General features: G+C 42.0%; 1 protein-coding gene across 1 annotated transcript in view; it reads right to left on the bottom strand.

Moving 5' to 3' along the window:
* Positions 1-6288, bottom strand: part of drd2a (dopamine receptor D2a) — a 74644-nt gene extending 68356 nt beyond the window's left edge. Inside the window, exon 1 of the mRNA XM_049726957.2 lies at positions 5329-6288. Coding sequence (XP_049582914.1) covers positions 5329-5398 — 70 coding nt within the window. The 5' untranslated portion in view covers positions 5399-6288. The remainder of the gene's footprint in view (positions 1-5328) is intronic.
* Positions 6289-25239: the final 18951 nt, after the last annotated feature.

The raw sequence follows: 25239 nt of genomic DNA on the forward strand, positions 1-25239 counted from the left end.
TTCGCAATTTGAGGTAATTCTAAAAGTTAACTATTGCGACTGTATTGAAAGGACATTCAAATTTACATATAATTTTTTTTTATATACTCATTTTTTTATGCTAATGTCTTGTTTATGAACTTGGATTTGTGCATCCACACGTATTTGTGATTCAATGAATTTAAATGATAAATCATGGCGCATGGAGTTTTCCCTCAAACCACGAGAAAAATAATGCACACTTCAAACATGAAAATAGCTGCAAGGTTCCAGACAAATTTGAAAAGTGCACAGTGGCCCCAACCAAAAAATTTTACAGGTGGAAATAGAGGCACACACTGTTACTTGCAAAGTAAATATTCACATTTCCACAAATTTTCGTTATATTACTGATATACATTTTTAGGATTGTAGGAATTAAAAAATGGAACACTGGACCTATAACTGAATGGATGTTTACACATTCATTAATAAAAAGAGTGGCTAACTCTCCTTGCCCTACAGACCGGGCGAGTCAACTCATTACTCAGTTATTTTTATGTCTGGCACAGAAGCAAACGCAAATAAAAAACAAAAGGTGACTCAACATTGCACCATTATGATGACTGTAGATGAAGCGATACACTTTCAGCCTTTTTCGTTCCGTCTCTCTATATCCACTTGAAAGCTTTCTGGAAGTCGCTTACAACGCGTGACGAGGTTTATTGTGGGTGAATCCAAATTAGATTACGACAGCCGTTATATCAATCCTATTTCCCCAACGTGACATTCCGGCTAATCCGTCCCCTCATTTATGTCCTTCTTGCACTAATTAGAATCATCTTATTCCATGTGGATTATGCCAATTAGAAACACGACTATGGTTATGACAAGCCATAGCAAAATGGTATTCAAATGTGAATGTTTTACAGTTTTTTTCATGCAGAATCGATTTTCCTGCCAAGGCAATTTCTTTATTCTTATATTTATGCTTTTCTTGAAAGCGTAAATGAGAAGACAGTTTCTTGGTAAAGGAATGTCATTTCTAGTTATGCAGTTTAAGTTTTTCATGCATTTCTTCAATTGCTGTCATTTTGCCTAGGTTGCCACAGGAGGAAAATTGTTGCTCAAAAAACATATTTTACTAGCGTACTACGAAGCAACACTTGACACGTTGAACAGTGAAAAGGTAATTTGCTCAATAACATAAATAGAATCATGAAAACGGTAGATGATGCTTGGCTCTTGGACACAATGTCTGTCTCAATGGGTTGCAAGTGGTTTCAAGAATGCAGTCTACACAAAAGCAATCGCGACAAAGTGGCTGCAAATACAATAAGGAAGCCGTTTTTTGGTTTTTTTTGCGCCGAAGCAATAAAGATAGCGTATACTAGCTTGATCGCCTTTTGACGCCGAGTTAGCTCGTTGGGCTTGACCGAATCTATCAAACCCAAGTTCATCAAAAAGTACCTATTAGATCAGGGGTCTCAAAATTAATCTATAAGCGGGTGAGTTTGGGCTGCATCGAGTATTCCACAAAAAATATTTTTAAAAAATCCACTATTTCAATCATTAGTAACTCAGGATTATGTTTCGCTGAAAGCTGTCATTAGCCAGAATTACAGTAGCCCATAAAAGAAAAAAAAAAAAAAAAACACAAAAGACTAACGAACATTAAATGTCAAGGGGGCCGCAGAATATCATCATATAGATCGCAAATGGCCCCCAAGCCACATGTTTGATACCACTGATAGATTTTGCTAATTAAAGAACTTGTTTAGTTAAATTGTTTATTATTTATTGTTATTTTTATTGATTGTGTTAAAACTTTGGTAATGATACTACCACCTACAGGACAGAGAAGGAACAACACCATGACAGCATCTCATTTGTTTTTAAATCAAATGACTCAAATGTCGATTTGGAGTATTTGTATTCACGCAAAAAAAAAAAAAAACATCTCTTTCCACATTTTGCAAGCTAGTATGTTTTTTGACCTTCAGTCACCGACTGGTAATGAAGCGTTAGGAGCTCACTATCTTGCTTAAGGGCACGTTCGGGATCATACCCACAACCTTTGTGTTTTCAGGGAATTGCTCTACCACCTGAACCATGCTGCACAGATCTTCCATTTGAAAGGAAAGGCAACCAGTAGCTAAGACTCCTGTGCTCACCAAACAACTCACATCCTCTCGAGTAAAATGTCAAAGACTTCAGTAAAAATGTCGTTTAGTACCTACCACGCAAGCAATATCCGACCTTTGCCACAAGGGCTAGGAAAATTATCATTGAAGTGAGGCGTGCCGACCGGCGTAGCCCAGCAGCTTGACCCATCACCTTACTTGATCTTTTTTTTTTTCCAAATGTGACCTTTTGACTTACAGTACGTTGTGAGCGGAACCAAGTGATTCACTCAGCGCTTGTGAGCCAGCTGAGAAATCAATCTTGCCCGTGTGTCAGGTTTCATGTGCTGCAATCATCCTGCCTGATTTAACAATCTGGACTCCTCAAGCGGACTGCGTTTTTATTTCCCTTTGCACACCTTCCTGAGGAAAAGTAGGCTAACATTCCTCATTTTAACCTTACATTTATCAAAGCTCTATATATTTCTTATATTCAGAATGTGAGTCGCATTCGGACACCCATAAATACTCTCCGATGATAAATCCCATCTCTTTAAAAACTGGAATGACCTTGCACGTTTAAGCTAGTTTGCATTCCGGAACGCCTCCAATGGACCGTAATGGACCATAATGGTAATCCCTGGCTTTAAAAATGCATAAATGGACTTTTTATGGTTGACGGTACTAATAGGGAAAGTGCTGCGAAATCAACGAGACACATCTAAATCCATAATGTAAATCCACTGACGAGCATTCTAAACACTATTGCAAGGCATTGATTTGCGATTGTAAATATTGGACTTATTTAACACTACAAGGGTTGTAAATAAAGCAAAATATGTTCCTAATAATTTGACACCATCACTATCAATATGTACAAAAAGCCATGTGAAGATGAGGTGTCGCCAGCAATTGGATGTTTTTATTTTTATTTTATTCAGACCTTCTAAATATAAAAGAAGGAAGGTGTTAGTTAACTTCAAATGTTTTTAGACAATGTGAGGCATATGGGCATCTTATCATGTGACAATGTAGGCGCACAAAATGTGTGTGGGGGCAATTATAACGAGTGCTAAAAATAAGGAAGATTCTGTGAAAAACAACACGAGATGAAGCAAAAACACTTCCCATGCATACCAAAAATTACTTGTATGAATCATGTGCAGCACAGACACAACTTTATCAACAGAGTTTGGGGGGGGGGGTTACACATTCTGTTATTTAGGGGTCAGTCCTAGTAGTATTTCTGTATTTCATCCCTGTGTCCTGATGATACTGATAGAAGCACACGCAAAGGTCAGAGAAGCTCCTGTCTACATCCCTTTGCCTTTTTGGGGGTCATCCTGGGCCAAATAAAATCTTTTTTTGCGCACCAGGCTCACACTGATGAAGCGTAGTTACAAATACGACGATATTTTGACATCGGTGATGTACAGTGTACTTGTGATACTGCATGACAAAGTAGTACAAGGATATGCAAAAGAGCTGTCAATGCGATAGAAGTGTGAGGTGAAAGCGGGACTCCATCAGGGATCACCTCTAAGCCCCCTTCATCTTTGCAAAAGTGATGGCAGACAGATGAGGTTAGCCTGGAATGCCTTTGGACTACAATGTTTGCAGATGACATTGTGAGCTGCAGTGAATCCAGGGAGAAGGTGGGGGAACATTTAGAAAGGTGAAAAAAGTGAAGGATGAAGGATCGGGTACATGACGATGCAAATTTATGGACACATCAGTAGGTACACCTATTGTGGATTTGCTAATAGATCAATGCTTATGTGATTAAATATGATCCATGACATATTAATGTTGGGTTGAAGACACGTGGTCTCCCAAGAGAGCAGTTTGTTCAATTCAAATGTCACTATTGACTGACCAGCTGCAGAAAGTGATTTGACTCAAGCCATTGTGGTATGCCTGAGCTTTTAATCACTTCAAGACAGCATGATGCGACCCTCGTGTAAATAAAGATGAAAAAAATCACGTGAAGTTGGCTTCCTGTTATCAATAGCTGATTAGAATCAAATGCAGCTGGAGCGGACATGCCTTTCAGACAGACCCTTGTCAGAACCCCTCCAGGAGATTTGATTCACTGGAGCTATTTCTGTCAAATCATCTGCATGGCTTGATAAGTGCACAGGAAAAAAAGCTGAATCAGTTGTGAGGATCCATATGGGCCAATACTGAAGACTCCAACTGGGAAGCAAATTTACAGGACATCCTTTTTTCATATCCAGCACGCGGCTATTACATTGGCCTTATTTTCACTTGCACTAAGTGCTTACGAGGTGTTCACCTTATCTTACCAAACACAGCTTAACAAGCATAATTTCTTAATGACAGTTTCAATTTGAGAGCCAGAACAGCTGCTCACAAAAGATATCTATTTTCAAAAATATACTCCATTTTTTGTTCACATTGCAGTTTTTGCTCTTTTTGCTTCCCTATTACAGTCTCGGAATAGAATAAACCTGATGGCTCTGGAAGTCTGAAGGTCAACATCACCCATCTGATTAAAAATGTGACTCTATTTTTCTCTTTGAAAAAAAGGTTAAACTCAACAATGCCCCCACTGTTGACTTCATTTTCAGCAGCATCACATGCAATTAATTCTCAGACACTACCCACACGACAAACACACACTGACTTTCTGCAAGGCTGCAAACACACGTCAAGCTTATTAGTGAGCACATACAAAGCCAATATCAATACAGTAAGAAAGGGGTCGGCAACCTATGGACAGTGGGTTGTAAATGGCCAGCCTATGCAATTGTTATGGTCTGCATTATGCATTTCTAAAAACTATATATTTATATATACACAACATTCAAATCATTCAACCCACAAGCTCCTTAAAAGTCACTTTTTCAGACAACACAACACTGCCCTGATGTGTTCAATTAAGGATGTGAGCGATTTAGCAGAGGTGGCCAGTATCATGATGTAGGCAAGAAAAATTCTGTTTGCAAATTAGGGATGGATGATATTTTTCATATTTTGCCATGTATTTTGACCATGAGAGGAAAATGCTTCTCACCACAGCTCTCTTAAGCAGTGGAGCCATTTACTCATATTTGGATATTTATTAAAACTACGTAGTGATGAATGCACCTTTATCACTTAATATGAGTTAATTAATATCGTCATTAAATGACTCAACCCAAGCGTCCGAACCTGACCAAAAAGCTTCAATTAGACGATATATGTAGGGATAGCATGATTGAAAGGCAAAGTTTGTAAATCTTACCTTCACGCCATAAGTTTGAGCGGATCTGTGTCGCTGCTTGTGTTCTGTTGCCTTCGTTTAAATCCAGCATTGGCAATTAACTCCCCACTTTATTCGCCTTCATTTGCTTTGCACGTTGTCGAGCGCTCTCACGCAGGAGCGAGTGGTTGCATCGACTCCCGCAGGAGGCATCGGGCACGTTTGGAATTAAAAAAAAACAAAAGAAAAACACTTTAGAAAAAAAACGAAATGACAATAAGAGCCACAGAAATAATCAGCCCGATTTGAAACATCAACCGTGAGCAGGTTGATGATTAAAAATGCATTTCCAGGAATACTTTCGGTGAGAGGCAGAGCGCATCCAAGGGGCAGCTTTTACGCACGGAGTTACCTTCCGTACTGACTGACTGAGAAGGCGTATGCTGAAGACAAGGAGTGAGCAAGTGGCAAAAGAAGGCGGGGTTAGATCTGTCCGAAGCCCTAATGCTTAATGTGCACGCTTGCCGGAAGAACGCTCAGTACGTTTTGCCTCACCGCGTCTCCGTTTCTTCTGATTCTCCGCCAATCCGCTCAAACGTGCGTAATATACGCGCACTCTTGTGATGGCATCAGCGGGGAACAAAGTGGACACGTTTTCCTGCCGTAGATCAGTGGCTGAGTGGAGGTGGTAATGTAGCGGGAAATTAAATGGGTATTAAGTGGAAATTAAATTTGGAAGGATGCGCTTTAAACACCGGAAATGTGGCTGATGCTTGAGGCGTGGTATTAAGACGCTCTGCAAGACGAAGTACTCCATCCTCCCTTATTGAAAGAGCTTGTTTTGTTTACGCACTTGCACAAACAAAAGGAATCATTTGTGTCACCTTATAGAGCAGCGGTGGGCAATTCAGTTTTTTTTTTAGGGGGGGGGGGTCCTGCATGTCTACCTGCACCCCTAATCCAAATCATGAGGATCATTACGCAATACCTAAAGATTGATTATCTGATCATATGATACAGGTGTAAGAGAGAGAGAGAGAGAGAGAGAGAGAGAGAGAGAGAGAGAGAGAGAGAGAGAGAGAGAGAGAGAGAGAGAGTGATGTTCATGAAAAATAAAGTTATCAAATTCATTACAGACAAAATATTTACTATTACTGCTGAAACTGGCTGAATAAGATCCCCTTAAATCACAGGTGTCAAACTCAAGGCCCGGGGGCCAGATACGGCCCGCCACATCATTTTATGTGGCCCACGAAGATAAATTGCGCATCAAATTCGTGTGTCATTACTAGAATTGCAAATTGTCTTCACTTTTATATATAAAAAATATTTGACCAATTTTTACTCGTCTGATTTGAAAACGAGTTATTTGTCAGTTTGTTTTGTAGCTTAATATGAGGTGCTCATACATTTACTTGGGTTGACAGTCATAATGGCCATAAAGAAGCTATGGCTACAATGTGACCCGCGAAAAAAAAAAAAGAGTTTGACACCCCTGCCTTAAATAATCACAATCATTTTCTTGTACCACTTGTATTTTCACAATTGTTGGACAAAAAGACACCAAAAGCCATAAAAAAAGCAAAACAGACAGGAACTTGGTGGCAATTAGGATTTTATTCAGATGCGTGATTGAAAAGACTTTTGTAATCTCCCATATGTTTCACAGGGAGAGTTGAAATATCAGTGTAATGTAAAGGGAAATGTGCTTTTGGGAGTTTGCAAACATATTTTTTAAGTTTGTGTTAAACTTATAATCATATTAATATAATATCTAGTATTAGAGTGCACGTGTGGATTGGTGGGGGGCGAGGAATGTGCAGACAAACTGCATGAACTTGTTTTCTTCAAAGTGTTGTGGAATAGGCCCGGATAGGGAGTACCGGAGGAGATCATCTCAAGGTCGGTTAGGAACAAGAACAACAGCACGTCTATGAGACCGGCCTACGAGGGAAAAACCCAACTGTCTGACCTCAGCGACACCTGGACCGGGGAGGAGATGGCCATCGACCAATCATCTCACAATATTTTGCATGCTTTAATATTCATATTGTGTTTCTTTAAAACTGGGCAACCCGGAAGAATGTGTCGTCTTTTGGTGGTCACAAAAACGCACGAGTTTTAGTGTGAGGGACCCGGGACCCAGGCCTGTATTAGTGCGCTCTGTCAGGAATAAATAATTGGTAAATTTGGTCTGATTGATCTACTGGTCTTCTCTTTGACAGAACGAACTCGCAAAATTGTTAGGTGCGCCAGTGTGTGGATTAGGACATAGCAATTTATGTGTTAAGTGTTGATCGCAATTTGGAGTCAGATCAATAACTAGAATCCGTAACCTAACAATTTCTTGGTGACCGCGGACGTGATGTCAAGAGAAGGGTAATTGACAACTCGTGGTCTTTAGCCAAGACACCGGACAGTGTCAGGGACACTGTCTCCCGGTCGGCGAACCGTTTGGAATAAGCGCACAACGTTGAGCTGGTACGACGTTTCCTAAACCCTGAGCTCATCACCGATAAGGTAAGCAGAATACCTGTTACTATAAGTCGAAATGCTGCAAATTGAAAGAGGAAATTTAAGAGGAGACTGTCGTTCAGATCAAATAAGGTGTGCATGAAGTTAAGATACATACGGTGAATAAGTTTGGAACTTACGTGTGTAACGTGTACGGTAAAGTCAGGGACTTACGCGTACTACTGATAGGTCAGGGACCTAGTGCTTCGTCGTGGCGGACAAGGGTGCGGTGACGATCGTATTCAAATAGCTGGGGTTAATAAAGAGATCCCCGAGGGGAAGTGAGGCCTCCTCAAAAAATATCCGGTGGTAACAGTTCCTCCTGTGAGAGATCAGACCGCTAAAACATCCAAAATGAACCAAATTGGGGGGAGAGAGAGTGTGCGCGCAGAGGATCCTCATGAGTGGGTGTGTATATGAGTGTGTGTGAGTGATGTGTGTTCTATGGAAGAATGGTGTGTTTAAGTTAAGTTGGTTAGAGAAACTAAGATGAGCAAGGTGTGGCAGTAGAGAAAATAAGGTGTGTGACAGAAAGTTACTAGAACGGTGGCTTGATAGGATGAGAATAAGAGACAACAAATGTTGTGTAGAAGACATTGAAAGATGTCGAATGTGAACATGGTGAAGGGCGCAACAGCAAAGTTGGCCTGCCCTTTGAGAGGTTGAGACTGATGGGCGAGCCTGCACTCGCGCGTAGTCGCGGGTCTGGGCTGTATGCGTGGGCCTGTGCTATGCTCGCGCGGGCGGTGGGCCGGCATCATGATTGTTGCAGGAAATGGCCAGCCTGTAACCAGTCAACATTGATGCCGCGACCCTCTCGCACGGGGGGTGCTATAGCCCGGGCGGGGCAGGGACAGTGTGAGTTTCTCAGTGAATGTTTGAAGCAGTGAGATTGAAGGAATGTATATGCTGATGTGGAAGCGCAAATTGTGAGTGGTATTGACCGATAGAAAGTGGCAAAGAAGCTACATGAGAGATGGATTGTGCGTGCGTGCGTGCGTGCGTGCGTGCGTGCGTATGCGTGTGTGTGTGTGTGTGTGTGTGTGTACGTGCGGTTGTGTGCGCGCTCGGTGTGTGCGTTTATGTGCACACCCTGTGTGCTGCATCCACACAGTGTGAGGAGGAAGACGGCATGGATCAGAGAATGTTCAAGAAAGGGGGGCTAACTCGTAAATAATGAGGAGCTATTGGGAGTAATCTGTTTGTCCTTTCTTTAAGGTTAGGTTAGGTTAGCAACACGAGCGATTTAGAGGTTCAAATAAAGACAGTTAAAAGAAAAAAACATTTTTGATTTGGACAATGGCAGGCTAACAAGAGCATGAGAAAGAAGGGTAGAGAAAGCGGTGAAAATAGACAAGGAAAGAAATGAATACAAGGGCATTTATCCATCTTTGCATGATGTGACACACCCGAGTGCCCCGAAACTCGGAGTGAGCTATGTTGGACCGCTGCCGTACGGCGACCCCGGAGTAATGGTTCCGGTGGTGACGCTGGGTGGCAGGATGGTAGTGGATGTCGAGGGCGAAGGCGAAAGGGCGGATCAGAGTATTGTACAATTGATTGAACAAGCAGTAAATAAAGAGAGGCGACGGGCCCGGGAGGGGGACACATCCCGCGTGGACACATCCCGCGTGGACACCTCCACCCCCGGTCTGAGCCTTCAACCGTCCAATGTGACGAAAGGAGAAAGCTGGCATAGACTTACTGCCGAGAATGAGGAGCTAAAAAAGAAAATTGATCAAGCCGATGAGCAGCGTAGACAGGAAGCGCAGATGTTAAAATGGGCAACAGAGAGAGAGAGAGAGAGAGAGACACGGAGAAAATATAATTTGCGGAGTGGTCAGGGACAGATGACACAGGCCGAGGTGCAGAAAAATGAATTGATGTGTCCGCTGGTGACCACATCGGGCGGTCAGCACTACGAGCCCATGGTGCTCCGTGATGTGACCACGATAATGGAAAATATGCCCCCACTTCACAGAGGAGGCAAGGTGTGGCTGAACAAATTTTTGGCTCTGATGAGTGGGCAGAGCTGTACACTCGGTGACATGCGCCAGATGTTGGCAGGAGCATGCTCCCTGGTGCAACTGCAGGCAACTGAGGAAGCAGCAGGCACAGCGAGACTGGGGAGGGAGGTGCCCTTGCCACAAGTAGCAGCGCCCCTGTTTGAAAACATTAAATTGACTTTCCCACAACCCACCGATCTGGCCCCCACTATGTTTCCTTATGATGTGAAAATGTCACCTGCACAACATTATGTAACATGTGTGGAGAGTTGGATTGAAACCACAGGTCGACATCCGGCTCTCACGCACGAGGCAGAGGTGCTCTTCCGAACGGCGCTGCTGGATGGACTTCCGCCAGATGTGAAGAAGCAGCTAATGTCAGATCCTGACATTCTGGTTTGTGCCGAAGAACGATTTAAACGTCATCTTTTGCATCACTGCAGAATGTTCACTGAGTCACAAGCTAAAGTTGAAAACGAGACAGACGCATTATCTAAACAGTTGTTGAAATTACAGTTGGCAAAAATGCATGGTGAAGCTAAACAGTCTAAATCACAGAAAAAGGAAATGCAAATGTCACAGGCTCTTCAGGTGGTGGGGCGCGGAAGGGGCCAGTTCCGGGGCGGATACAGAGGGAGTGCACTTGCTTACCCGGGGAGGGCAGCATACAAACCCCATTCGCCCAACGCATGTTTCATCTGCGGCGAAACCGACCACTGGGCAAAAGAATGCCCACAGTATCGACCGCGCGGAGCCACCCGCCCACAAACGCACGGAGGTCAGTACTACCAACATGATGATCTCTGGTGTGGACAATTTGAATAGGGCTGCCCAGGGAGCCAGGAAAGCAGTGGCCCGGCGGAGCCAATGCTTCATGTGACAGTGGAAAGAAAAACCTGTGAAGATGCTGGTGGACACAGGAGCAACTTATTCATCAATAAACACTGCCCTTCCTGTATCCTCACTGTCAAAGAAAACAACAACTTTAGTCGGCTTCTCGGGACAACCACGTACTCTGCCTTTTACCAAACCACTTGAAACTGTGATCACCCGGACAGGGTGTAGACTGTGGTACAAATACATCCATTCCACAGACACTCCGATCAATTTGATGGGAAGGGACTTGCTGTCAGCCGTTCAAGCCAGAATTCTGTGTGGGCCAAAGGGAGTGATTATTCAATTTCCAGATGGCATCAGCATCCAGTGCTCACAGCAGCTACAACAACATGGTCAGTGGCTGATGGCGCCCCTACCGGCAGAAGCAGAAACTGCAACCATCTACTGGGCCAGGCTGGAGCCAGAGACCCCTGCTGGTGGCGGTGTGTTCTCGACCTACCTACTGTGGAAGCCTGGATCTGCTCACTGGCGCCATACCACCCACCTGTTGATCCTTTGCATTGCACTCTATTTTATGACCGAAAAAGTGATGATGTATATCGGGATTTGTTTGAAGAAATTGAAGGGCACATGTGGGATTTAACTTCATCGTGCATTTTGATTGGTAAAGAGGGAGTCGCAGCGGCAACTGAATTGACATATGAACAAATGCAGTGGTTCAAAATGACAGAGAAAGGGGTGCCACACATTTCGCTGGCTCTTGCCCCAGGACACGAGGCCAGACAATTGGGCTCAATGGTCAAGCAGTTGTTGCAACAGACTGATTGGCGGAAAACTCACATTCCTAATTTGTACTGGTCTGAGTCTCAGAATGCATACCAAATTAAACAACCCATGGCAGACACAGGATTGCTGGAGGAGATTATGGTGTCCCGCACACACGGTAGGGAGTTAACTGATCATGAGGACGCTGAAGTAATGCTGGCGGCCTTGCCCGACACACTTTGGTCCCAGGGTCCATTTGATGTCGGGTTTTGTCATTCGGTGGCCCCTATTGATCTCCAAATGGATGAGACGCAGCCTATCAAACGGCCTCAATATCGTTGGCCGAAAGAGGCGGACCAAGGCATGGAAGACACTCTGTGTGGCCTCTGGGACGCAGGGGTGTTGGAAGTGTCCGACGGCCAAATCGCACTCCTTGCTGTGGCGTTACCAAACTGGGTGGAGCTCGGGTCAAGGTGGACAGGAGCTTCATTGTGCACTGAGTTTGACAGAACTGAGGAGATTTGATAAAAATTGAATAATGCGTAGAGCTACAGAGAAAAGCATCATAGTCAGAGATTGAACAGATTTGGATAAAACAAATAAGCTAAAACGGTAAGAAACAAGAGCGAGATCTGATATTTTGGCTCGTCAGGCTTAAGAAGTAGAAGTCGAGTTAGATACATTTTAGAATAGGACATTTGGACTAAAGTGGATTCGGTCAAGAGGAACAGGGGCATTTTGGCATTTTAACAGGGATTGACAGCAAGGGAGATTGAGGATAGAAGATCTGGACAGCAATGACGTAAATTACATTAAAAACTGCCCATTCTAGGGAGAGGTGCTGGATGGTGTGACAGGCAGGATTTTTAGGAAGAGAAAAAGGGGCGAGTTAGACTCGCCAAGAGGGGCAATAAAGAGAAGCAGACTGAGAAACATATTTGAGCTAGACAACAGGAAAAAGGGGGAGAGCCAAATGATGATGTAAAAATCCAGAGGGAATAGTCGGACCCATCTTTATTGAATTTAATTAGGATAATTAATAGAGATCGAGTTTGTAGGAGCAATCTGAGGTTATGGAGGCTCCCCTGACACGCGGGTCCCACAGTCGTCTCCCCCCCAGATAGACATATATGACAATTTGCGATGAATCTGATGGGCGAGTTTATGGAAAATTGAATTGGAGATTTTACAATAGGTCATGTTGACAAGTATGTCCAAATGTGAAGAGTTACTATTAGGAGTCAATGTTTGCCTGCACACTAACATACTAACTTTGCTTAGTGTGGGAGGAGAGCTGAGTGATAGAGACGGATGTGTGTGTCTGCGAGTGTGTGGATGGGTGTGTGCGCATGTGATCATCTATGACTGTGTGTGCGCAGTATGATTGGCCAGAGAGGTCTGAAGTTGGGGTGATGTGTTTGCAATTGAGGATAAAATTCCTCTCACCTGAAGGGGTGGTACAGACTGGAGGGTCTGGAACTGGTAAATGATGAGTTCTGACCGGAACCATGGCTCAATGATCAAATCAGGGGCACCATCGACAACAAAACGATGTGATGGAGAAGGCCCATTTCAGTGATATGGTCAGACAAGACAGAACTAGTATCGAACAGCAAGACTTTGGACGATTTGACGTGTGACGACATTGAGCTCACCCGACGGGGTGACGGACTAGGTGGACAGTGACCAATTGTTTGACGCTTGAACGTGTTTGCGACAATAGCACGCTCTGCTTTGTTTTTCTGTGTGACTTGATTTTTTTTTTTTTTTTTTTTTTTTTTGCAGCATCAGCCACCAGCCAAGGAGCGGATTGCGCGTTGCTTGCGTAACTTGTTTTCATTCTTGCAGGTTGTCGATTGCATTCGTGGAAAGTTTGTGTTGGATTTACAAGAATATGTTAACCCTTGCCCTTTTGGTTTTTATGATGAACTTGTTGATAACGTGGTTTTCAGGACATGATCCGCGGGCGCCAGGATTCATTTTATGACTGTTTTAATTTTGATACTTGATGTCAGTTTTTGTGTGTACAAATGTCCACTGTCAGCCGGGCTATAAGCTCACTGACAGGAGTGCGATGATTTTTGTTTGTGTTGCCGAGTGTGTGTGGTGGACAGTCAAGTTTCAAGGACTTGGGGTGATGGTCCCGGGGCCCAGATGGTAACTAGAGGTTCCGCGGGCCTGGCTACAATGAGTGTGGTGATGAGAGGGGACGCTTTGCAGGTTCCTTTTGATACGTAATGACACATTGGGTGAATGTGTCAAAAGGGGGGAGTGGTAAAATAGAAATGGGTGAGTAGGTTTCAATTTGTAATTGTGATATACAAAGTTTTTTTTCCAAATTCACTTGCTTTCAAGCTTTAACAGGACATGCCAGAATTCACCCAGCAATGATGGAAGGAGCAGAGGAAGACCAGTGACATCTGGTTGTGGTGTGGAGATGACAAATTATAGGATCGCTTGCCGAAGAATGCATCAGGTATCTGTGCCCTCGTGTCGTTGATAATGCCTGTGGTGGTTGTCCCCATTGAAATACAGAATCTCAATTGGAACCTGGAGTCCCCACTGGCGGGGCTCCTGAAGCGAGCCAAAAGAGACATTTTGCCCCCGTGGTTGAGCGACGACGATCCAACATATATTGACACTATAGGAGTGCCCCGGGGTGTGCCAGATAAGTATAAACTCGTTAATCAAGTGTCCTCGGGATTCGAAAGTATCTTCCTATGGATCACCCCCAATAAAAATGTAGACCGTATTAATTACGTTCATTACAATGTCCAACGGCTGGGTAATTATACAGCTGAATCATTCGCCGCAGTTCATGAACAATTGGCTGCAACGTCGTTAATGGCGTTCCAAAATAGAATTGCGTTGGACATGCTATTAGCTAAGGAACATGGTGTGTGTGGAATGTTTGGTGATGCATGTTGTACTTTCATCCCAAACAACACGGCACCAGGAGGCCGACTGACCAGGGCGTTGGAAGGACTGAGGACACTGAACAAAAAGATGAAAGATCATTCAGGCGTACACACCGATATTTGGTCTGATTGGATGAAAACGTTCGGAAGCTGGAAAGGCCTCATCATGTCTGTGCTTGTTGCTGTAGCTATTTTTATTACAATTATGATTTTATGCGATTGTTGTTGTATTCCATGTATTAGGTCACTCACTGTCCGGTTGATCGAGAAAACCGTTGGCCCGTTGCCACCGATGGGCCAATATGCCCTGGTGACTCAACATGAGCAGCGGGGGGAAGGAAGGATCGACAGCGCGCTGGTAGCTGTTTGCTAGGGTAACGGGTGATGACCTCATAAATGAGGTCATGAGAGGGAATAAAGGGAAATGTGCTTTTGGGAGTTTGCAAACATATTTTTTAAGTTTGTGTTAAACTTATAATCATATTAATATAATATCTAGTATTAGAGTGCACGTGTGGATTGGTGGGGGGCGAGGAATGTGCAGACAAACTGCATGAACTTGTTTTCTTCAAAGTGTTGTGGAATAGGCCCGGATAGGGAGTACCGGAGGAGATCATCTCAAGGTCGGTTAGGAACAAGAACAACAGCACGTCTATGAGACCGGCCTACGAGGGAAAAACCCAACTGTCTGACCTCAGCGACACCTGGACCGGGGAGGAGATGGCCATCGACCAATCATCTCACAATATTTTGCATGCTTTAATATTCATATTGTGTTTCTTTAAAACTGGGCAACCCGGAAGAATGTGTCGTCTTTTGGTGGTCACAAAAACGCACGAGTTTTAGTGTGAGGGACCCGGGACCCAGGCCTGTATTAGTGCGCTCTGTCAGGAATAAATAATTGGTAAATTTGGTCTGATTGATCTACTGGTCTTCTCTTTGACAGAACGAACTCGCAAAATTGTTAGGTGCGCCAGTGTGTGGATTAGGACATAGCAATTTATGTGTTAAGTGTTGATCGCAATTTGGAGTCAGATCAATAACTAGAATCCGTAACCTAACAAATGGAATCGCAGTTTCCCGCCACAATTAAATGTGTTTCCTAAGGTACATTTCAAATTATTTCCCAGTTTCTATTTAGAATTCAATCAGAAAACCATTCCACGGCGTGAGGCCAATCCTGCTGGATGCAACCACCATGCTGGGCTCACATCAGGGACAGATCCTTTCGTAACTGTTCCTGCACGTTTTGAAAAAAAATAAAGCACACCGAGTGCCGGCTCCCCAGGAAGACACATCCTCATATTCATACGGGTGGCTAGGACGCTCACATCTTCGCAGTTTGTAGCGGGAAGGACACAAACACATGTAAATTCTGACTGCCATCAGGAAACTTTACAGCCTACTGCCACCCCGATATGGCCTCTATTAAGTTGAGTTGATGAAGGGACGTTGGAGGAATGCTAAGGCGATGGCAAAATTCTGCATGCTGGTTGTCACTTGAAGGTTTAGGGCCATGAAAAATTTACAATATTAGCATGGGTTAGCGTGAGTGAGAGTGATTAGCACATAAAGAAAAGACGACCCTGTGAAAGGAGAGCAGGGGGAAAGGACGTGGTCGTTGATTCCTCTCAGGAGCTATGATATGAAGATATGAGACTCTTATGAAGAAGACAGAGTTGGGTTCAATCCAAGTACGAGACTTTACATCTCGTCCTTTCAATGTCACGACACTCGTGGTTGGATTTGATGTTCCATACATGTTCTGAGTTGTTAGTAAACGTTAGCTAAAGAGCTAGCTTAAACGGCGTTGAAGCTCACGACTTTAGTATGTTCCTAATTCTCAGGGGATTTTTTTTGTCTTGTCTTTATAAGAGTTAGGGGAAGGGGCAAGACAAAGGTTTTGGGTTAAGAGGAAGGAAAGGAGTTGTTAGTAAACATTAGCTAAAGAGCTAGCTTAAACGGCGTAGAAGCTTACGACATCACAAGTTGAGTACGTTCCCAATTCTCAGGGGATTTTTTTTGTCTTCTCTTCATAAGAGTTAGGTGAAGGGGCAAGACAAAGGTTTTGGGTTAAGAGGAAGGAAAGAGGTTTGGGCTTTAAAGTTTCTGTAGGGAAAAAGAAAACAAGACAAACTACACCAATACATACACTTTTGTCAGTCCAATGTTAAGAAAAAGTTCTTTTATCGCTGTAGAAAAAAAATCTTGCAGAGCAATGATTGTTTTCAAGAGGCACTCACTAAAGGGATAAAGAGTGCGAATGACAGACTGAAACGATTAAGCTTGAAGGTATCAGTATGAGAAGCGGTGTCTCTAAGCTGCCAGATAGAATCAAACCCATCAAGAAGGTATGAAATTAAAATAGAAACAATAGGCAGAAAAATTGATTTTCCTCTGCAAAATGAATTAAAGGCAAAATATGGTATTTAATTGGGATAGAGGGTTGAAGACATCCCCAGAGAATGACAGCTCACTTTTTCTTCATTTAAAACATATTATTATCTCATTGAGCTGGCTCGCTCTGCCGCAGCAATTATGTACTTAAGTGAATGTGATGGAAGAAAATATGTTGGCAGTCAAGTCAACATACGGAAGCCGACTTCAAGAGGAGGCTTCTTGTCTCATTTAAAATGCCTTTTTTTTTTTTTGCTTTAATGACGCCTCTTTTCCTGCGCAATCCGTGATAACAGAGTGCATTTTTTTTTTTTTTTTTTTGAGAAGAAGCCAGAGAAGACAAGAGAGAGCGATGAAGAGTGAAATATAACCACGGTAGCGGTAAAATAAATAATTAATGTGGGACTTTTAAAAACTAAATAAATTAAAAAGAAATCTCATCTTGCTTCACGCCATAACTTTTTTTTTTTTTTTTTGGATGACAAAAAGAATTAGAGGAAACTTGAAGCTCTTAAATTGCGGGAGGAGACGCTGGAGTGCGGATAAAGTAGCTCAAGGTCATTCAAGTGTTTTCACTGACACACTCAATAGCCTTTCAATGACACGTGGCCACAAACGAAGGCGATGGATTTGTTAAGATCCTTTTAATGTTCTCCTCTTGCACGTCATAGACCTCATTGCGAAGTGACTCAAGTTTAAAAAGCTTCTCTCTTTGGTGAGTTTATGAATGTGGAACAACAATGTGTACTGGAGAGGACAGGAAACGGTGATGGACTTATTTGCCCAGGTTGGAGACTTGGTTGAAGGCAATCTGCTGAAGTAGTTCAGAAAAGCAAGCGGTTAAAAGGGCCAACGGGTATTATGTGGATGACTGTAGAGTGAAAAGAAATTGCTCTCACACGTGACTCGTTATTATCAGAGCTTTAGCTGAGAGAAATGGTTTCCTGTGTGCAGTTTATTGCCACCAACAAAACATTTTAAATGGATGAAGTCAAGGGCGCAGGTACTTATTAACAGTACAAAGAGGTCTTCAGTGTTGGACACAATTTTGTTCCTACACATGAAAATATTATGGGCTGTTTTCCGCATGAGCGAATTGAGTAACTATTAGCAAAAAGTGGATTAATTTTTGGCCCATTGGATTGTACTTGGGGGGGAAAAAAAATTGAGGAACCCCACGCAGGCATGGGGAGAACATGCAAACTCCAAACAGAAAGACCACCGTCACTGGCGAAACACAATTTATAATTTTTTAAAAATGTATTTGTTTACATTTATTATAACATTAATTCACAACGGTTGCAACCGGTGCAATTCAAGTGATATATATTTGATATTTTTTTTTATATATTTATATCATTTTTCTATCCCATTAGTTAGGTAGTACGACTTGACAGAAACGATTGTGCTAGCAAAAAAAAAAAAATCCACAAAAGCAATTTGAGGCTGAACAAACATTCTCAATTTTGGTACTGCAAATGCTAAGGTTAGCGCGCAACATTGCTAGCAGAGCAAACAACAAATGCACACACCATGTTTGCCATCTCACTGACCTCTGTGTGTTTGGGTGAGAGAACAAGAAACAGTTTGCTATTGGTGAAGCCGCAACAACGTGTTTTTCCTGGAAAAACAATAAAGCATTTAGTTTGACCCCTGGGTGCAAAGAGGAACGTTCGGGACAGAGCGAAAAGCACTCAAATGGATGCAATGAGGCGCGGTGAGGAAAAGCAGGTCATGAGTGGCAACACTTGATTTTGCTTTGTCTCTTATTTTTCATCGAGGTTCACCGCATCACTGGATCCACCACAAAGAATGTCTGCTCGTGCAAATGCTAACTTAAATATTCAAAGAGGAAATGCACGTCACTTTTACAGCCACACATCTGCTGGGGGATAATGCCCGAGGGAAGAAATAGCTCCAAGTCACTTTGAGATTGTAGAAATTCTATTGCGGTATATTGTGTCATTTTGTCAACAGACGTGAACTCATGCACCATTTCCCCACCCCTTGAATATTTAATAGGAACATGCTAATGGTGACAGAAGACATGCTAATGCAAATGAAACATTAGCCGAAAACAAGAGCGAGAGACAAACTCATTTTCTTTCATTTTCTTCCGTAGCTGTAACGGCTGAAGGACAAATTTGGCGAATCGATATGATTCATCTCGACATACACTTTGCGTGATATTTGTTCAAAAAGTTTCATCTCCCTTATGCCAACAGACTTTTTCAACTCGACATCAGATTGCTTGCACTCTCTTTCTTAAGTTCTCATCACTTCTGAATATTTTTGTGTGAATTTAAATCAATTTAATCAACTTTTTGTCTCCAATTTACCAATTTGCTCCTCCACTAAAATCGCTGATTAGCAAAAGTGCTAATAGCTAATAGCAAGCAGGAAATGAGAAATGTTTATGGGGTGTTACTTCAACCAATAATAAAACATTCTAGCTTATTTAAGCTTCTGTAACTTTACAAAAGTCAATACAGGTTCTGATGTTGCATTTAAAAGACGATTTAGAGCAAGAAATATTCACAGAGAGCAGAAACTAAAGAAATTGGGACAGAGAAAGTCTGGTAATGAAGGCAGTGGGTAGCAGAAGGTTAAGGATCTTTATTTTAAAGGAAGAGAAGGCGTATAATTGGAAGCCAGCCAAGTGCTGTGAAAGACGCTCTATGATGTGATCATTAGCTCAAGTGAGGATCTTTCTCTCCTGAGTCAGGTGGAGACGAGAGCGGGAAGTACAATGAGCCCGACATGGCCATGAAGGCCAAAAGTGGGAGGAAAAGGTTACAGTTGGTACGGCAGGACGGCGGAAAATAAAGAGAGGCGATTCGACGGGAGTGCACGCCAAGAATATTTCGATTCATCTTGGGAATACTTCTGACACATCAGCCGTGGAGTCAAGTTAGCGTTTCAATTTATCAATGTCAAGAAGAGCAGTTGGGAGTACGTTGTGCTGGAATATTGAGCAGTATGAGAAATGAGCTTTGGGGTGGAAGGTGAAGTCAGCGGCACATTTGTGAGAAGAGCAACATATAATCAGGCAGGGAAAAAAAAAATGAAAGACCCCCACAAATGGGGCAGCACCAAAGTCAAATGTTCCATTTCCCAAATTGCTGCAGAGGATGACTTTAAAAACTGCCAGCTTTATTTTTTGGGGTGAGTTGGAATTAGCCCCAAAACTGCTGTGAAAGAGAAACATTTTAGTTCGCTCCGGGCCTCGCTCAACAGTTGTCAAATGTAATTTACTGTGAAGCCATGTTGGAGAATATAAATGAAGCGTGGTAAACAAGTACTTGTTGACAAGCTGAACGAGGCAAAGTTAGTTGGATGTAAACATCTTGGGAAAAAGTGGCACCTTTTTTTTTTTTTATTATTATTCTGCCAAGTGGCACCAATTGGATGAGTCATGGCAGAATAAAAAACAGAGGGGAAATGAACCTCGATGAATAAAACAGAATAAACCTAGCATTTATAAATAAATATATAACTTTGCTCAATTAATTATTTTGTGATTTTTTTTTCAAATTGTGGTTCTCTTTAATTGCTGAATTAAATGTTCAAACTGGGCATAATGGTTTAAAATGTTTTAAGTACAGTTCAGTTATATTTAACTTTAAAGTGGGATATATTTTCATTTATTCTTTTAGAATTGATTGAATTGATTCAGGAAGTCTTTTATTTCCCTGTTCCCTAAAACTAGGCTAGTGTCCAAAAAAAAAAAAAAAAGTGATTCAGTTCAACATTGTCTCCTATTTTTACAAAAGAAGAGGCGAGGTTGCCATGGCAATGACAGGGCCACAATTCTCCCGAATGTTAGTCTGACATCCAAAATGAGTTTCCCGCTCGTGACACATGCAGGCATGCCCTTGACAAAAATCGTTGTTTGAGTTACAGACGGCGATGACGCCATACTGATGGAAGACTTCGTAGCGTGAATGCGAACGCTCACGCAGGTGAAAAATACCTGTTGGCTTGATTCATTGTCATCCCCACTCCCACGCCGCCACCCTTTGCCCTTTTCCCGGCGGGCTAAATGTTCAGCGTCGCATCTTCCCATCAGACCACGAGCGAACGCTCCTCCTCTAATTTGATTTGTTCGGAAAGGTCACTGCGGAAAATAATTGGTGAAGAATCTCTTAATTTATGTCGGTAATTATGAAACGCAAAAGGTGTGACCGGGAGGACCTGAGGAAAAAATAATAATGGGGAAGCGCCAAATGTAATACTGAAACTATGGAAGTGTAAAAATTTCGACCCTGCGGCTACATCACAGAAAAGCGGACTCGCTATCGGTCAAAGGTCATGCATTGATTTTTTTTTTCTTGACAGACACATGGATGGAGCTACATACGATGTTTTTCTAAGGATATTTCAGGGAGCCCACAAAACCCTACAAACCCTTAAATTTTTTTACAAAACGCTGAAAAAGATTCATTATGTGTTCTGTACAGGAGACGGGTGTAGATTTTGAAAAAAAAAAATCACGTGAAATAGCCAAAAGTCTGTCTGGCACCTGGGGGGATATTTTTCTGAGGGGGCAGTGCCCTCCTAGCCCCCCTTTTAGCTCTGCCAGTGCACATTTCAATTGGTTTTGTTAAACTGACTCACTCCCACTCATCAGCATCGCCCGGATTATCCATGAACCGAAAAGGAATCTTATTAACATAGAAAGTGTGGCAAAGGCGGAAAATCTCCTTGCCGAAGGGTTCGCATGTCAGTGTGTGTGTGTTCAGCGGTTCCTGGGTGATAGTTGGATATCCTCGGGCTTCTCGCGGACCGCACTTGTGTTTTTCCATACACGGCGCCGTCAACTACGAGACACATGTCACATGGCCTCCTTCCATTCCTCTTGCCGTCCCCGCCCTTTGTCCACTTTTATCCCATCGCGTGTATGCCTTTCACATGCCGTCATCAACGAGGACAAAGTCACCCTTTCCAACTTCAGTCCGACTCCTTTACTGTCATCATAACATTGAGATGAAAAAAAAGATATGGAGTGGGTCAATATCAAAGTGCCTTTGGTGTATGTAGCATAAGAATGGCTACAAAAAAAGAAAAATCTTGTTTCATGTTTTGCCGTAATGGTGCCTGGATGCAGCGTAATGAGGACAAGCAGTATGGGAAATGGATTTGTTGTTGTAGAGGAATGCAATGTTCCTCGAGAACAGATGTCATTTTGGAAAGCACATGCTTGTGAATTGTAATTATTTTTTTCTTGACAAATTTGAGCAACAATTTATTCTGCATTTCCATCGCTATTGACTTTGAAACAAAGGGGAGGAAAATATGCAGTCGTTTTTGTTGACTATTTTTTCATCTGGCAAATGTACTCTTTAAAAAAAAAATAATACTGCGTTCGCTATTTCATTTGGGTTACGTTCAAGCAAGCATTTTAAGAGTTTTTATAATATTAAGTATTTATGTGCAGTGTCAGGATTTTTCTATTAAGCTAATGTGAAAATTAGTGTCAGTAAATCAAGTAGCGTCTCGATTGGGCTTTTGCGTCGAAACGAATGCAAACGCTTGGAGCGAATTGCCAAAAGTGTCGGCGAGAGGATGACTAACACCAATTCAAACTTGAAAGAGGAGAAACGATGATGCGAAGATGGGCACGGAATAAAGAAGAGACAATTATAGCGGCTGGCGCGGGGCCATGAATACAACCAAGACCACAAAAACCGTAAAAGAAAGGATCATGCTGTTGAAAAAACAGCAGGGGAATGTGTTGAGCTTAAATCCAGTCATTTATTTCAACATTGTCTCTGTTGCAAACAAAACATGGAGGGTGACTCTACACTGGGATGTGTGGTACCAAACAGCATTATGGCTCCAAACTATGTTAGCTTATGTAAACAAACTTCACAGACAGCTTCTAGCACTTTTAAAATATTCATTGCTGTGTGTTTTGTTTTTTTTTAAAGTGTACTGCAGGCCACTAGTGGCTCATCTGTGGTTTTGGCTTCTCTCCGAGCTTGTCATGGTGTGATAGCAGTACATGACCGGTGTTGGTTTCAGAGTGATACAAGAAATATTTGAGTGTGGGGAAATGATTGGCGAGTTGCCTTCACTGAAGGTGCTGTTCACTGTCACACTGTGGAGGCTTCACAACCTTCACAATCAATTAATGTCTCACTTTGTAGCCAAGAGGTGAGCTGGAGCGTCTCTACAGGCTTCAAGGGCACATGGTGGACCAGAGCAGGTTTTTAAATATTTATTATATATATCTTCCTGGGAATATTTTTTTTTTTACTTCTTTAAAAAGATTCATGATCGCAATAATGTTTTGGAAAAATATATCCATCCGTTTTTCATGCCTCAGTCATTATTAGATACCTAGTTTTTTTTTTTTTCGTCCGTTTATGACCCTTTTTTTTCTTGTCATAATTGTTTATGCGCCTATATGTGTTTTCAAAAAAAAATAATCTCGGGTTCTAATTTAATAAAGTGAACCTTAGTGAAGATGAGAGAGAGTGTCTGGCAAGGAGCAAGAACCCAATTAAGTCAAGAAAATTTTTTTTTTTTTTTAGGGAGATACACGTAGGAGGAACATGTTAGACGAATTCAAACACAAATCTTTCTATAAGAAACACTATCGGCCAGCCACAACACTGAGCTCAAAAGTAAAAAAAAAAAAAAAAATGGCAGTTCATTTGAAGCGCTTCCATTTAAGGATTTAGATTTTTGTGTGTTTGACTTATTCACTGCCATTGAGGAGAATAGACGTCAAATATTACTTTGTACTGAGCTGGCAGTGAATGATTTGATCCTGCAAGTTTACCCCAGCTAACTTTTTAAATTGTTTATTTTGACATTCAAGTTCTTGTGAAAGAAAAGTACTGACACAATGAAAACGTTGGACGTGTCAGAATTTCTGCTTGTATAAGGACTGTGAAATTCTGTGAAGCACTATAGCGGAAAAAAAAGTAGAGTGGAAGCCACATGAATGAAAATGTGTGCATAAAAGCAGTAAGAGGAAAGAGAGATGGAAAAAAAATAGCAATTTGCCGTAATGCTCATTTGAGGGCATTGATTGAATGGCTGTAGGTGGCTCTATACAGAATGATTGCTTGTTAGTGCTTCTTCTTTGGGATACAAACGAACTGATTCGAGCTAATTATTTACGACAAGTTGAAATGCAGGCAAACTTTAAGGCTTGGTTTTATAACAATGAGTGTTTCCAGGTAGGTGATTTATTTATTTACTTGATTTACTTATTCTTATGAAATAATAAAAATAAATGAAAATAAAATAAAAAATAGAAGAAATAAATACTTATATAAATATGTATTTATTCATTATTTATTTTTATTTTATATATAAAATGGATACAACAAATTTGACAGTTCTCATGGGTCAGCTTCTAAAAATGAAGCTGTACGTGAAAATTTAAAACAATTATCAGATGTCTTGATAACATACGTGCAACATATTTGCTTCAAAAGTTTAACAATTGCAGATTGTCTCACTGATAACCCGTTTTTAGTGAATGGCCCACTTTCATTCACGTGATCAAGCCTACTCCACATAGAGCTGGGTCAATGGTGAGTCCGGCTTTTGTTGCCATGACGACCGGTGGTAGAGCCTGAACTTTGCTACAAGGTTTCAATGGCTGCCTCTCATTCCACTGGCAAGTGGGTGCATAGCTATCTATCTTTCTATCAATCTATCAATCTCTCTCTCTCTCTCTCTCGCTCTCGCTCGCTCTCTATTTCTCTCAGCAGGAACAGTCATGTACTTTAAACTAGTCGATGTCAGCGGAAATGAGGAGATCAGTCACATAAGTGAGGCTGTTGCAGAATGCCAAACAGACATTTGTTGCTAGGCGACGAGGGGAGATAAGCATCACCTTTAGCCCCCACCCCCCCACCCCTCCCCTCACCCTTCTTCTTGATCATACCGAGATGTTGAACCCGGCCGCTCGACCATCTTGCTGAACCCCGTTTGTTGACTCTACACGACTGTTAGCAATCAAGAGGAAATTATTTATTATTATTATGCGGTACTTTTTATATTAGATTATTTATTCTGACTTTTTTTTTTTCTATCATACAATTTTACTGTTTTTATGACTTCACTTTTACTTATTTTTTTATTTTTCTTCCGTAAGACTCCTTGATATGTGTGTGGACGTCCTTGCTGTGAGGTTGAGGACAAAATGTAGGTTTACCAGTTGATTTGTTTTGCTCTTCTGGGAATGACTGAAACAATGAGAAAGAATGGACACAGTGGACAAATTAGCTTTCCTGTTTGTAGGTAGCTCTACTTTATGTGCCTTTAAGACATTTGTAGAAAATGTGCTGCTATGTGTCCCACTCAACTAAATGTTCCACTTTCAGTGTCATTCAGTGCTCACCAGTCAAGGCCCGCTTTTCAATGCAAACGAAATATTTTTCTATCTCATGGTACTGCACAATAGCCGACGAGATTCAGTTCAAGTGAGATCAAATTCACTTGGTTAAATGATTTTTTTTATGGCGCAGTGCAGATCAAATTTACCGGGTGAAGTA

Source organism: Syngnathus scovelli, chromosome 7 (genome assembly GCF_024217435.2).
Source record: "Syngnathus scovelli strain Florida chromosome 7, RoL_Ssco_1.2, whole genome shotgun sequence".
Lineage (NCBI taxonomy): Eukaryota > Metazoa > Chordata > Actinopteri > Syngnathiformes > Syngnathidae > Syngnathus > Syngnathus scovelli.